This window comes from Pectinophora gossypiella, chromosome 2 (assembly GCF_024362695.1).
Source record: "Pectinophora gossypiella chromosome 2, ilPecGoss1.1, whole genome shotgun sequence".
NCBI classification, from domain to species: Eukaryota; Metazoa; Arthropoda; class Insecta; order Lepidoptera; family Gelechiidae; genus Pectinophora; species Pectinophora gossypiella.
The window spans coordinates 18339498-18354641 of record NC_065405.1 but is presented as its reverse complement, the minus strand read 5'-3'; the positions used below and the strand labels follow the sequence as shown (position 1 = coordinate 18354641).

At 39.6% G+C, this 15144-nt stretch overlaps 1 protein-coding gene across 1 annotated transcript in view; it reads right to left on the bottom strand.

The window, feature by feature from the left end:
- Window positions 1-8604: 8604 nt before the first annotated feature.
- LOC126375910 (Down syndrome cell adhesion molecule-like protein Dscam2) overlaps window positions 8605-15144 on the bottom strand; it is a 91817-nt gene continuing 85277 nt past the window's right edge. The window contains exons 24-35 of the mRNA XM_050023004.1: window positions 14944-15116; window positions 14335-14517; window positions 13956-14153; window positions 13558-13746; window positions 12925-13212; window positions 12492-12627; window positions 12054-12202; window positions 11296-11487; window positions 10794-10922; window positions 9918-10038; window positions 9095-9225; window positions 8605-8696 (exon numbers count right to left, since the gene is read on the bottom strand). Of these exons, the coding sequence (XP_049878961.1) occupies window positions 8605-8696; window positions 9095-9225; window positions 9918-10038; window positions 10794-10922; window positions 11296-11487; window positions 12054-12202; window positions 12492-12627; window positions 12925-13212; window positions 13558-13746; window positions 13956-14153; window positions 14335-14517; window positions 14944-15116 (1981 nt within the window). The remainder of the gene's footprint in view (window positions 8697-9094; window positions 9226-9917; window positions 10039-10793; window positions 10923-11295; window positions 11488-12053; window positions 12203-12491; window positions 12628-12924; window positions 13213-13557; window positions 13747-13955; window positions 14154-14334; window positions 14518-14943; window positions 15117-15144) is intronic.

Here is a 15144-nt window from a genome sequence, read left to right as displayed (position 1 = left end):
GTACGTAGGGTGCCCCCATTTTGCAGCATCGTGCGGAAAAATAACATTTTTCTCTTCCTCGTCCCGTTGATAAACAGCGGAAAGGAAATTATGGACACAAACATAATTATGCGGGAGCCAGGAACTGTGTGCGCGTAATGCCTCATGCAAATGGTACAGCTCGTATATTATAATATTTGGTTTGGCTAGCGGCAGTTCATTATAATAATATCTTTAATATTTCTTCCTCTCTCATATGGATTGTGAGGTGCATTATCACCCTCATCAACCTCGCCAAAGGCTCCTGACGTGACTTATATAACGACTACTTACCTACATTAGTAAGTAGTAACCGGCACCAACGGCTTAACGTGCCTTCCGAAGCACGGATCATCTTACTTTCGGTCATACAGGTGATCAGCCTGCAATGTCCTAACCAAACTAGGGACCCCAAAGTGATTTTTGTGATATATCCCCAGCCGGATTCGAACCCGGGATCTCCGGATCGTGAGCACAACGCTCAACCACTAGTCCACGGCGGCCGTCAAATATTTTTATGTGATTTAATATTGTTATGTGAACTTAAACTCAAAAAATATCTCTATTCAGTATATAATGTAGTTACACTTAGCCGCTATTATGAATTGGAAGTTGAGTTCATCCACTTAAAAAGCTCCACAACCTGTATAAGTAACCAAGGAAACGTAGCTTCAAAAAAAAGTCTGCAAATGCCGTAGACGTTCTCATGTGATTGTAAAAAATAAATAAAAATACTGAATTTATAATTATTCCATTACATTTTCAAGTCTGCTATGTTTTACTGTAGAAACACCTTGTATTTTTCGTATACTTACATACTATAATAATAAAATAGCTATAATAATGTTTATATTAGAGAAACTTTAATGTCATACTATAAAGCGTACCACTTGGTGTTATCCTCAGAGTATTATCAATCATTCCTTTCTTCTATTAACTTTTAATCCATGACTCATAAAGGTAATTTATCTTTTCGATTACATACTTTGTTAAACTTATAAGAAAGTAACTAAACAAAGTACCTATTAAGTAGCTTATCAAGTATCTGCTTATAAACCTATTTTCATTTTATATAGTAGAGGAAGGCAAAGAGTTTCCCTAAACAGCAGGAAAACGAATATAATTAAATAAAATGTCAACAGGAATACGTTTTTGCCGGAATTAGGGTAATAAAAATTCTTACCTTCTTTACATATTTAACATTTTAGATAAAAAAAAAATTAACAGATATTTACCTATTTGGGAAACGTATTAGGATATCCGGTACACGTCAGGACTGTCCGTATCAGCTGACAGGGAATAACCTCTTCTGAACACACCGGGCTTTGTCAACTAGCAGGTAATCAAAACACTAGGAAATGCAGTTTTTAGAGGTTGTGTGTCTATGATAGGTAAAACGTAACGTTACGTACCTAGGGCGCGCTAGGCTCGGGTGCCGCGGGTGTGGGGTAAGGGGTCGCGAGGTCCGCCAGCGGTGGCGGCGCGGGGCACACTGATCTCAACAGGGGCATTCACAGAGCGCGCTCCACACCGACACAAAGATTTCATAGGGCACCCCGATCCACTGTGACACTGTCATACAACTGCAACACAGTCATCAATCATAACGCGACTGCCGATTGTGATTTCTGAGGATCACTCTCATGATTGCAGTTAAAAAAAATGTAGGTATTCTAACATCTAGTAGGTATAGCTAAGAACTAAATGGATCGACTGTGATGATAATAATTTGAATAAAATATTAAACAAGTTACTCATCATAGGTTTGTCTTTAGAAAATGTTTTTTAACCAACTGCTATGCTTAGAAAGCCTTAATCTGTCGCTTTGTAGATCACTGTGGCGTGTTAGTTTGTTAGAATAGTGTTTTTATCATAATTATTTTCATTGAATGTTGAACTCTCTAATGAAAATATTGTTGTCAATCCGATTTCTGTGAACAAAGCTGACCTTGCATTGTTCTCGCTTTACCTCATCTAATTCAGCACCTTCGAAATTAAATAGCTGTCGCTATAAATACGTCCATACAATGTTTCTCAATTAGCCAGCTACAGTATGAAGCGGGCTTTACCCAGCATCCGACTCACACGGCGCTCACCGCAACACACACACACACGCGCAATCTCAGCGGCCTCGCAGTGTTTTGACAAGCCATCTGTTTATGTGTGCGTGTGGTATACATGCACATCGCATCTGTTTGAGCTTCCCTGAAAATGGCCGACTTGTTACAACGCATGCGCTGTGGCACCAACATCAACTTGCTCAAGAAAAAAATAGGCTTGAGTTGAATTGTTTTCTATTGCTTGGGAGTAAGAGCTAGTTGTACGGTTGAGAGGTGAAATAGGAGTAAAGAAGGGTTGTGGTAGGGCGCGCGGCGGGCTTTTGAAGTTGTCTTGGGGAAGGTAAAGGACACTTGTCACGGGAGCCGCGGCGCGGAGTATGTATGCGACGTTGAGAAGTTAGTTCCGTTCTAAAAGATTTCCTTAGTAAAGAGCTTTCTATTTGCTAGCGGGGAAATGTGGATGCTAAAACACGAGATTTTCACCCTTTAGTTGGCTTCACCTGTTAATTAATTAGCATGTTTGTTTAGGTCAAACGCAACTGAATTTTGACCTAGTTACTCCAACCGTCGGAGTCTAAAGCGTAATATACTTAGGAAACTCGGTGGCAAATATTAATAGTAACAACGAGCTGGTCTGATGTTGGACTGAGGAAATAGCTAGAAGAACAACAACGTTAACGTATCATAGATACAATGATACAAAATATAACCTCAAGTTTGTATTGATTACTACACTTCTAGATCTATATAGTTATAAGACCGAATATTCTTTTAAAATCCAAACCCCATTGTTTATCTATTCTGTCTAGAAATTTCGGCCGTACAAGGATATATAGCACAGATCAATTATAATTCTATATAGTAAGAAAAAATTAATTCGAAATTCAAAATATAAAAAGAAAATTGTATTTTCCAACGATAGTAAATAAAACGTCACATTCTAGCATTAACTTTCCAAGTGTGAAAGGTTTATAACTGTATGAATACTCAGTACTTACTGTAAGCAATACCTCAGCCCGCTGACACTCCGAGGTGTTCCCAGAAACTCTCCGGGTATAAACAGGCAGGTGACGTCATCCAGAGAATGTACACAACAAACAAGTGAACAAATATCTTCGCGATGTACACCCTTCCGGGGTGGCGGGAACTACGATAATGTTTATTACAAGCAACTTGCGGGAAGTTGTAGGCTGTACGTGTTAAGGAGTAGGATTTTGCATAATGTTTCTTTTTTATTGAAATAAGAACTGAATTAAAAATATCGGATTTCTAATCATCTAAAACCTTAGTACACATGAAAAAAAACCGTTCTGGGCTGTTAAGAATTATGTTGGAAATTCCCAAGTATTTGAGGAAATCTCAACAACAACAAAAAAAAAATAATTATAATTACTATAAATTTTGTAGCCTATTACAGAGTATGCATTGACATTTCTGATCCGCATTATGTTACTAGTTTTTGTGTAAGTTTTTCAATAGTGGTTTTCCCAAATTTATTTATAAGACTTTAATATTAGTGTACATGAAGCCTCTCTGGACTAAGACATTCGCAACTAATGTTGAAAACAATAAAATTTACGTTGCCTCACGATGTTTTACTTCAGTATAAAACAGAAATGAAACATAACCAACGCGGCAGCTATAAACCTCGAGCATACAAAATGCAAATTCTTGGAATATTCAGCGCGTAGGTAAACGAGGCACCGGTGTGAGTGTGTCACCCATCGATGATGTAACCATATAGACGTCTAACGTGTGATTTATTTTCGCATACCTAGATTTTTTCTGTCAAGTAGCTGGTGCAAGGGGTGACGAGACGAGGTTACACTGCGTTCTCACTCAAGATCCTAAAACCATTGAAAGGTCACGGAAGTAGTCGCAATTGGTCGATCGTCGTCAACATTAGTAAGTTATTTTTTGATTAATTTTGATTAATGTTAAGTACTTATTATTATTATTATTTTGAATTTCTGCCTTGATTTAGTTTCTTGTCATTTTTGCTTGTTTTTGCTATACCCTCCCGGGTCCATATGTGGTACTATCACTATGTATAACAACTGTTTGCCATATGGTGTGCCATAAATACTTTTACTTTGACATCTAATATCTTGAACTATTAGCCACATGTTTTGACAGAACTTGCACGTCTTTTATTAGGAGTCTAGCGGTTGTATCGCCGATGGAGTCGCCTGAAGTAAACAGGATAAACTTTATTAATCAGCTTACTGTCACTCGCTGCGACTGTCAACTGAGGAATGAGTGTCATTCAATATTATTTTGGGGTGGAGTTAAAGTTATGACTTTTTAATTTCGTCAATAAGAAAATTTCGTTATATTTTCCTAAAATTATATTCATGTATGACAGATATGGGTAGGCCCGCTACAAGGTGGACCGACGATTTGGTGAAGGTCGCAGGAAACCGCTGGATGCGGGCAGCGCAGGACCGATCGTCGTGGAGATCCGTGGGGGAGGATTATGCCCAGCAGTGGGCGTCGTACGGCCGATAATGAATGGATGAATGATGACAGATATCAGGACTGGCTGCGGTTGTTCTATTTATGATATGGGGATTTGCACATAGTCATAACTTCTGTATTGTTTATTCAATTTGAAACTGGTCGGTTTATTTAAGACAGCCTTAACATATATAAAGATATTTTTTAAATATATTTTTAAGATTTGATTGTAGTAAATTTATTTCGCTAATGATGATGGAATTGACCTGTATTTATTATAGTCTGCAGTAGAAAGGGTTGATGTGCAATTATATAAACAAGGGTCGAGCACGCGCAAGCTTCGGAGTCACAAACATCATATTAGCAAGACTGGTGCGCTAGACTAGCTAGACTTTGCTCAGTTCATAATATAATTTGTAAGAACCATCTCTAGACAAGGGCAAACGTTTAAATTATTTCATTAGACAACAGTGTCTCTTCATTCTTATTAAAATAATTTTGAATAGGAACGGTTTATTTTATTAATTCTTACGTCTATAACTTCAAGACAATTTCAAGAAATAGTTAAATATGAGATTATGTGAACGCTTTTTTACTTCAGAAAACATAGATAATATATAAAATCAAATCTAATCAATTTATTTGCGAGAACACATAAAATACAAAAAGGTGGTAAAATTATTCAAATAACAATGTTGTGATGTGTTCGGCCTGCATGTAGGCGTACAAATATGCATAAAAAAAAATAATAATAAAGAAATGGCACATTGAAAAGAAAATTATAAAAAATATACTTATTATTAAAAAAATACAAAATTTAACTATTCATAAGCCTTATATTCATGCTAGCTCGTTCTATTACCGTATTTTTAAATCTTCGTAGCAGCGCTACCCAAATTCGTAGCACGTAGGGAACTGCTACGAGTTCTTTTACTGGCAAGATTGGATGTGGTAATTACTCAGATAATAGCATGTTAGGGATAAATCATGAATGGTGTGCATTTTACCCGAGGCTCTGAGGGTGGTGGAAGCTGAAGGGGAGAGGGAGATGGGGATAGTTATGCAAGAGAAGAAAGAGGAGGTGAAACGCCGCAAACAAAATCACTCCATTTTTCTAAACTCACTGTTTATTGGTATCCACATAAAGGATCAAAATAAAATATAACAAGTGTGCCTCGGCAGCGTCGAAATGAGAATTATTGAAGATGCCAGAAAAAAAATCACAGTTTTATTATAACTGTAATGCGGGATTTTCTTTTTCTATTTTTAATTTTTATCTTACCTGCTTTACCTGATTCGTAGACGGCCCTGAACTTTGTATTAGGTTACTGCAAGGAACGGAACGTTATATTATTTGTGATTTTCTTTTTGAAATCATAAAACGAAACGTATTTTTCACAATGATTATGTTTTGAAAATCATATTAATTAATAAATAACGAAGAAAGACAACGGAATCTTATCAGAATGTTCCGAGAGAATTAAAATAGAAAATAAATCTTTGTCCCGTTTATTTATTTCTTAAATTAAATGATAATTTTTCTATCCTTGGCATCTTGGCAATGGCCCAGTAACGTAGTTGGTTAAGCGCCATCTAACGAGTTCTTGAGAACTATTTATTTTTTAATTCTAAAAAACCTCCCATTACGAATAAAGTTTAAATTGTAATCAGCCAGAATGTTAATTTTGTCTTTGGAAGATGTCAACTAATGAGGTTGAAACCATTACAGGTGCGTTCCGCATGCGATCGGTGAGGGGGGGGTGGAATGTATGCGAACCGCGACCCCGCGGTCGAGCAATTAAAACGTTACCCGTTCGCTTTATAATCATTTATTTAATTATTCTGTTTGCATCATTATACACCTTTCGGATTTCGTTTGCGGTTTTGTCAAATTCTATATTTAGATTCGTCTTTTTTATTTTAAACGTTTTCTGTGCGGTCACTGGGCGATCGCAGATCGATTGTATAAACCGATGATTTTCGAATTCATGTTTGGATTAAGATGTAAGTTAAGTATTCTTGACGTGCCTAAAGCTGAAGGAAAACACGTGAGGAAACATTGCCGAGAAATGCGTTTCGGACGTACGTGACTGTAGTGGGCTGGTTTTTCTTTCGCTGTTTGGAAGGTCAGACAGAAGTCTCTTCAATAAAAAACCGTACCTGTCAAATTTACAGGTCAGGATAACGCCCAGAGACATGATAATGATTTTGGAAGTATTATAAGTACATGTTGTTCGGAGTGCAGTGCGTATTATAATGGAGTTGCAAATAACGACTTCATAAAGCAGCGGCCGGCTGGTCCTGGCTCCTTGCCATAGCTTCGATTGGAAGCCATCAAAACTCAAGTTATTGCGAACTTTCTAGGCTAACACCAAAGTTTTGGCTGCAGATGAAGTTTGCTCTTAGCTTCCATCACGTACTAACATTTCCTTGATTTAACGACTCACAAGAATGATTTAAATAATTCACAGTGTAAGCCTCTTCTCAACTACATAATTTAACAACTTCCTTTGAACCGCCAAAATCACCTGATGACCTGGTCTAGTGGCAAGAGCTTTGGTCTCGCGATCTGGAGGTCCCGAGTTCGATTCCCGTTGGGGAACTTTCACTAAAATCACTTTGTAATACCTAATTTGTACATTGTTTTAAGTTTACGCGGTTATTATCATAATTAAAGCACATAATAAGGGTTCTTCCCGCGTTTAAATGGGGATATGAGTCTCATATCATATCGTTATTATGTGCTTTAATTATACCTAATTGGGTTACGATATTGTAGGTTGATCACCCAATCGTCTGAAATTAAAGATGATATGTGCTTCGGAGGACATGTAAAGCAGTCGATCCCTGCATGTAGTCGTTATTTAAAATGATTAATTATAATATCTTTAAAGTAAGATAATATATTTCTGTAATGATATTGAAATACGCAACACTCCTACGCATAGGTTAGAAGTTCAGGTAACAGCCATAGATCATCATGGTTATACCAATTAATTTTACTTTGGTCTGCGTGATCATCGAAAGGACATCTGTGTATTCTAAAATATTTGAAAGATCTTCGTTTGATCAAGGGAAGATCGAAGCCCAGTTGTGGGACGTACTCTTATACAGACTACTTTTATAATTTATAAAATGTATTTGAATTTGCATTGGCTAGATTTCTCTTCGCGCGTTGAAAGGTGTGACAGGCAATCGCTTCTGTAAAAGACTGCACCTGTCAAATCATCATGTTAGGTAAGCGCACGCCGTCAAGACAACGCTACGCAAATAATTAAAATAAGCACCATGTAAAAGAATGCCACGATTTATTCAACTTCTTCGACATCGTTAAGTATTTACATTTACAATATTAAACGCAGGCAGTGACAGTTGGTAACCAAATATTTGGCACGACAGGTAAACAATATTTCATTTCTACAACATCATTATAAGATATACCTATTGTATATAAGACGCATATTTCGAAATTAAACATACATCAGTGCGTTAAAAAAGCCACATCGAAGTAACTTGACACTTGTGCATATAAAGTGCGCAATAAATTTCATTTCATTTCATTTCAATGCGAACAAATGTCAAATAGCAATATTGTTTTTTTAGATAATCGCTTTGATGTGGCCTTTTTAAACCCCCGGAATTTTCATGAAAATTAATAAGTTAGAAAACTGGTACAAAATGTTTAATTTAAACAGTTTATAATATTTTTCTATAATTCTGCTAACGATGAGTGTTGTACTTATTTTATTGATTTCATTATTTATTATCTACTTTATACAAATTTCAGATATGGCAATCGTTTTGTGACTATACCCGCTATTGAAAATGAACACCGATCAATAGGTTTTTGTAATTATAGAAAGTTACTAGTTAAAAATTAAATTAAAAATACATTTTAAAAATTTTCAATTTTCTTACAATTTCTTTACCAAATAGGCCCTGACAATCGAATGTACAAAACTGATAAAAATATCCACCTAATTACATTGTTTAACCCTTATTGTAATTTATCTAAAACGATAATTATTCTAGTAACAATTTCAATATATTAATTAAATTTTATTATTTCCTAAAGTTTGCTTTCAGCAGTCTTTATTGTCTTAATCATTTTATACGTGTATTGTAAAGTCTCGCCTTTCCTGCTCCTGTCGTTGTTGATATCTGAAACAAAATTATAATAAAATATAGAATCCAAAGATCCAGCCAAGTAGTGAAATGGCATCTATTTCTAGATTAACATTTTATACCTAATTTATCTTTGACCCAGCCATTCGATAGAAAATAATTTAGAGACATCTATCGGTAGCCATTGGTACAATGTTTAAATTTTTGTCTTGTGAACGGTTTGCTCTTAGAGCGTTTTACGTTACAGTTAGCTAGGTAACGTTGCATCAACAGATGGCGTCACTTCTGAATTTATTGTACTTTTTCCATTGTTTAGCCCCGAGGACCTTCTGCCTTCCAGGATAAAAAAGCCATCTAGTGTTCTTTTTTTGAACTTCACGATTTCCAAGCTTGTGATTTGTAACCGTGCATTCCTCTCTAGGCTTTTAACTTACGCTTCCATTCTTTTACTATTGCGTTTCTGAACTTCACTGTTAGATGGCGGTAACGTCGTACCAAACTAAAAAGATTGAGTTTAGATTTATGAGGGAACTTCTTTTCAGCACTCTCTAAGTCTCTACTATATCTGCAAAATAGTAAAGGTTTCCGAATTTAGACCCTGAGTTATTTTAAAAACGAGGAATTTTCTACATTAGGAATTTCTTTTCATATATCATGCGAGATTGGGCTCAACGTCAGCGCTATCCTACGAGCGCTATCCATTTGTCCGGACAAGTCGTGAATGCCATTTGCGGAAAATGTACACACAATAAGTCACGTCAAAAAATGTTAAAAACTATTAAATAGATAAAGCAAAACAATTATAAGTTTAAAAACTAAAATTCAATCATATTTAGAGATAAAACCTATCCGGAACATGTCTGAGTATTAATATTATTATCATTTCAACGTAATTATCGAGTAAAGACAAGGAAACCCGCAATTAAAAGCTAGTAATATTATGAACATGTTTGTAATGTGCAAATTAAACCCTTTCATTTGATAATCAACACATTACCATTCGAATTTCTTTTTCGTGCTCAGTTATGTCGTCTAGAGGGCGCCATAGTCTACAACCATCGGACTTGCCACCGGACAATCAAGACGCTTCTAGTGACACCTTATTTGTTAAATTATGACAGATAGTTATGGAATAGAAGTGCATACACACATACATACATAGAGGTCAAGCACCATTACCCTCCTTTTCGCTTCACCGCATTCGGGTAAGAATTAGAGATAACATTAGTTAGACTACAAAGTGATCGCGCAACCGACCTGGCGCCGCCGGGCGCGTGGTGGCGGCGCGGGCGGCGCCGCGCCGTGTCGTGCGGCCGCGGCGGCGGGCGGCCCGCCGACGACTCCGCGCTCGAGTCCGTCACCGCGCGGCCCGCCTCCTCTGGGGGCAACGGCAACGGCGTCAACAAGGCCTTCTCAACCCTACCAAACCTTCATAATATTCATTAACTATTTAACGCACACAGAAGAAAACATTACACACTTAACAGACATGACCCACTTCTTCTTTTTCTTTGCGAGTCGATGGCGATCGATACTAAATTTTTGCTGATCAATGACCCACTAGCCGAACTAAATTGCTAAGGTAGCAATTTACTCCAGGCAACTTTTAGGTGTTATATATGTATAATTTTAGTCTTCTTATCGTATGAATTGTAAGGTGGAATATTACCAGCCTCATGAACCCTGATGTCAGGGTTATTATTGAGCCGCCAAAGGCCCCTGACATGGCTCACGTAACGACTACTTTTTTACATCAGTAAGTAGTAACCGGGACCAACGGCTTAACGCGCCTTCCGAAGCACGGATCATTTCTTTCAGGCATTCAGATCATCAGCCTGTAATGTCCTAACCTAACTAACTATGATTGATGATACTATGATTTTTGCGATATGTCCCCACCGGGATTCGAACCCAGTGCCTCCAGATTGTGAGCCCAACGCTCAACTACTGGACCATGGAGGCCGTTTTAATTTGAGTAAATGCAGACAATAGGTTTTGTAGTTTAAATTACTACGTATTTCCGCGATGTCCTTGATCATCAAACCCTATTGACTGTGCCACGGGGTTCTCGCAGTTATCATAATGTTCAGAACCAGGAGGGGATCCAGTAGTGGGGTGTATAAGACAGTATACCTTTGGCGTGTTGTGGCATCCGGTAGGAGACGCTGGCGCTGCAGTCGGCGCAGGGCGAGCCGCTCGAGTCCGAGTCCGACTCCGAGCGACGCACCATCAGCGTCATCGCGCGCGACAACGTGTACTCATCTGGAAACCTCAAATAATTAGTAATGCGTCTCTTTAGATACAAAAATACCTACATCCCTACCTAATTCACTCTTCCTCAAGCTTGAGATAATACCTAGGTAAGCGTGCTCCACCGTAGGCCACGTCTTGCCTTACCATCAGGTAAGATTGTGGTCAAATGCAATGACGCATATGTATTAAAAACAATGCTTTCGCTCTTCGAATCTGTTTCGCAGTCTGTCGTTAGCGATGAATTTTCATTTCGAAGGAGAATTGCATAGCAATACATAAAAAATATTTAATTGCTAACAGTTTAATCGTCCAGATTTTAGAACTGTGGAAGGCTTTAGAAGATGCCACCAGTATATTTGGGATAAATGCTACGGTGGTGTACCGCTGTGCGTGGGCGAGCGGTGCTTGTGCGCGTTCAGCCCGCGCTGCGCATGCGCCGGCGCGGCGGGGGCGGCGGGCGCCAGCAGCGGCGCGGGCTCGGCGCGGCCGAACGTGCGCAGCGTGCCCGGCCCCGCCGGGGGGGCCGCGCCGCCCGACATGCTGAACGTGGCGTACGGGCTGATCTCGTACATCTCTGCCAAAATGAAAACAGTTTCCCGTTATGTTCCAGTTTTGATAAAATGGAAGGGGGTTTTAGTACGATGTAGACATTTCATCATGAGCGAGAGATAAGGAATAATACTCCGTGTAGAACGGCAACTCTCCGCTTCCCACCAACGACTGAACTATGTTTACCTCGCTCCCCCTAGAACATAGTTTTTGATAATGAAGGCTGGGCTTTTTATTATTATTTTTCAGTTTAGTTTATATTGTTCGAATATTGAATCTGGGTGCTGATGGTCTTTCGTCTGATTGGAATATTTAATCTTACAGTAATTGCCCGCGTCGCCGGCGCGCCTATAAATATTTATTTTTCATATTTATTGTTCATCAAAACATGCTAATAAAAGTGCGTAATGTAAAAATGTAGATGCAAATCGGTTCAGTAAAGCCTAATTATTTATATTGTGAAACTTCATGATTCAAAATGATTTGTTTGTGATTTATCTGTTAAATAAATAAAAGCTTCTTTCGTAAGTACTACTACCTACCTTAATAAGAAATGACGATTAATTAGCATTCATATAGCATTGTACTCACCCTGATGCTCCTTCTTGCCGGGCAGCTTGCTAGGCGAGGAGGTGTACACCTGCTGCGTGTTGCGGCGGTTGTCTCGCTCTGCACACTTGTCTTCCTCCTCAGACATGTCACCTTGCACGTAGCCGCCGCGCAGGCAGGACTTTGATGGACTACAAAAAGATATATTTAGAAATTGAAATCTCTTATGGCTATATATCTTTATGTTTGTGAATTTTGGATAGTGTGAGACTTTTGGAACATTTCTACTAGTAAAGTCTGTGATCACAGACTTCTTACGTGATTAGCCAAGAGATTAATTTTATTACTTTTAATTCCATAAGTAGTCACATTTTTAAGAAGCTAAAAATTCCATAATGTGTGACATTGGTGGGGTAGTCTAGCTACTGGAGAAATTGACGGTTAGGATCGAGATGTTTCAGTTTCAGGTTTTTCTGATACCTTCTCCTCCAAGCCAGGCCAGCCAGCAGCAGTAGGGCTGCCACCAGCGCGCAGCCAGCGGCCGCCAGCACGACCGTGGCGTGTTCACCGCCGCCCTCGCCGTCCGGCGGGAATTGCGCTGGCGCTGGTATCCGTTCTGGAATTATTTACATTCATTATTTTCTATATCATGCTTTAGTAGTCAAGAATCTTCCTGTGAGTTTATATTTTTTTTAAATTCTGGTAGCGGGACTGTATAAAATTCATATAGCGCACCCACAGACGTCGAAGACAAATTGTTAATAATTAGGTCGTGTTAGTGTAACTAATTCCAAAGAAGTCATAAGGAGTTCATCGACAGCTCCTTAAACAAAAGCTTGACTTGCTCTTTAAAAAACCTGATGATTCTTCATAACCAATCTAGCTAATTGATAATGACCATCTCCTTCCTTACCTCCGTCTTCAGTAAGAGTAGAAAAGTAGTAGTTCCCAAGCGTGGTGCCAGCCGCACTCGTAGCAACAACCTTCAACCTATACCACATGGCAGCTACGAGGCCACACAGCGTTACAGGCTGGGCAGCGGCCGGGACCGTTTGGCTGCGCCACGCGGATTCCTCGATGCCGCGGATGGACACTTGGAACTGCGTCAGTGGACAACCGTTGCTGTCCCACGTCAGCAAGTTGAGGCGGACGCACGTGCTGTTTGTTGAGATTAGGTCCTTCTCTGATGCTGGTTTTGAACCTGTGGATTTTTGTATTCGGTTTTTGGTGACAGCGTTTGCAAATAAAAAAAAAACAACTATCGCTTCGAAGTTTGAAATAAATGGCTAAGCAGTTAATGGTTAGGTTAGGTTAAATGGTGTTTCGACAATCATTTTTTTCTTAAATTCACTCCATAAACGGCGGAACGACGGTAAAGTACAAAACAAATAAAAGTAGCGTTGTTGATGAAACCCAAGATCCAGTTTTGTCGAATCACCAAAGAAAATATCAAATTACTTTTAGACTTATCATACCAGAAGAATCATAACTTACAATTTTCACCCGTTAAATTACATAAGCGTCGAAACAGGCAACTGCTACTTACGGCCTCCTTTAGTAGACACGATGAGGTCAGTGCTCGGCGGGCTGGCGCCCACCGCGTTGTGCGCTATGAGTCTCACGCGATACGCCGCCCCGCACGCGAGTCGCTCCAGACTGTGCGCACGCGCAGAGCCGGCCAACCGCACTGACTGGCACACCTTTTCATCCTCTCGGCAGTATTCTAACGTATAGGCTGGAAATGTAAAGTGTATTTTTTTTAAACTCGTAGATTGCGACTCCGCAAGTAACGTACGTATGACTTGCTGGAACTAAAAAAATAATAGCATGGCCAAGAACCCTAATTTCCATTTGTTTTTTAAATTTACAGCATGTTCGTGTTTAAAGGTTCATACTTTTGCAGGCATCCGGATAACATGGCTATTTAATTATGAATGGACTCACAATGTATGTTAGCCCCCGTGGCGTGCACGTCGGCGTCCGCCTGCCAGGTGAGGTGCAGCCGCGCGGCGCCGGCGCCGGCCAGCGCCAGCTGCGGCGGCGGCGGCGGCGCCCGCGCACGCACCTCCCACACCGCGCGCTCCTCGCCCCACGGGTTGCGCACCGTGCACGTGTAGTTGTCTGATACACTGCGGTCTAGACCTGCGAACGGTCGATGCCATCGTTATTGTTTAAAAATATATACAGCCGCAAAGTCATACAGTAAAGGCGTGCTAAAACAAGTGAAGTAATACATGTAAAAAGTAAGCTTTTTAGATCACCAATAAATGAAAAACCTACATTATGATTGTGTAGTAGTATCAAGAAACTGAAATTTACTTACTTAATATAACAAGATGATGTCCTTCAAGCAGGAACCGCGGGTCGCTGACGATGGGCGGCGACGGTCTTCGGCGACTCCACGACCGCAACGGCGCAGGCACGCCCACCGCCCCGCAGGGGATGCGCACACGCCGCCCAATCGCCGCGTAAATACGACGCCCGAACGAGGTGATCTTCGCTGGAGCTGCAAAAATTGTGAGACATATTGATGATAATTTACCATAATTTGTCATGTTTAGTTAGATAAATTAATTTTAAATCCAGATCAGTCCAGACACGACATGGCACGATAGATGTATTGTATAAATCTGCAATCTGATATTCGGAAGATGAATCAATCCAATATTGCTTAAAATGTAAATCACGTAAATTCAAAAATGTTACATTGACCTTCAACAAGTTTATCCATGATAATTACGTTGAATAAATGATTCTGATTTCTGATTTCTGAATGTAAATTATTTCCAATTCACTAAGTGTCATTAATCTTCTGGTTATTTGTGGCTTTGCAGGTCCCGATAAAGACTAGTTATAATGTGATCTTTTCAGAAAATACTCGGAAAAAGACAACGATAGTTTGCATTGAAACATTTGTTTTTTTTTCTGTTACCTCTAGCGTTGGGCTTCCTGGCGACGACAGCACTCATCTCCCCCTCACCAGAGGACGTAGCAGCTGTCACCCAGAACTCGTATACCTGCTGCTCCTGCAGCCCGCGGACCTCCATCTGATACTCCTCCTCATCATCCTTGTGCAGCACCATCAGTTGTGCGTGTTGACCAGTCCTGAAGGTAAGACGAGAATCATTAAAAG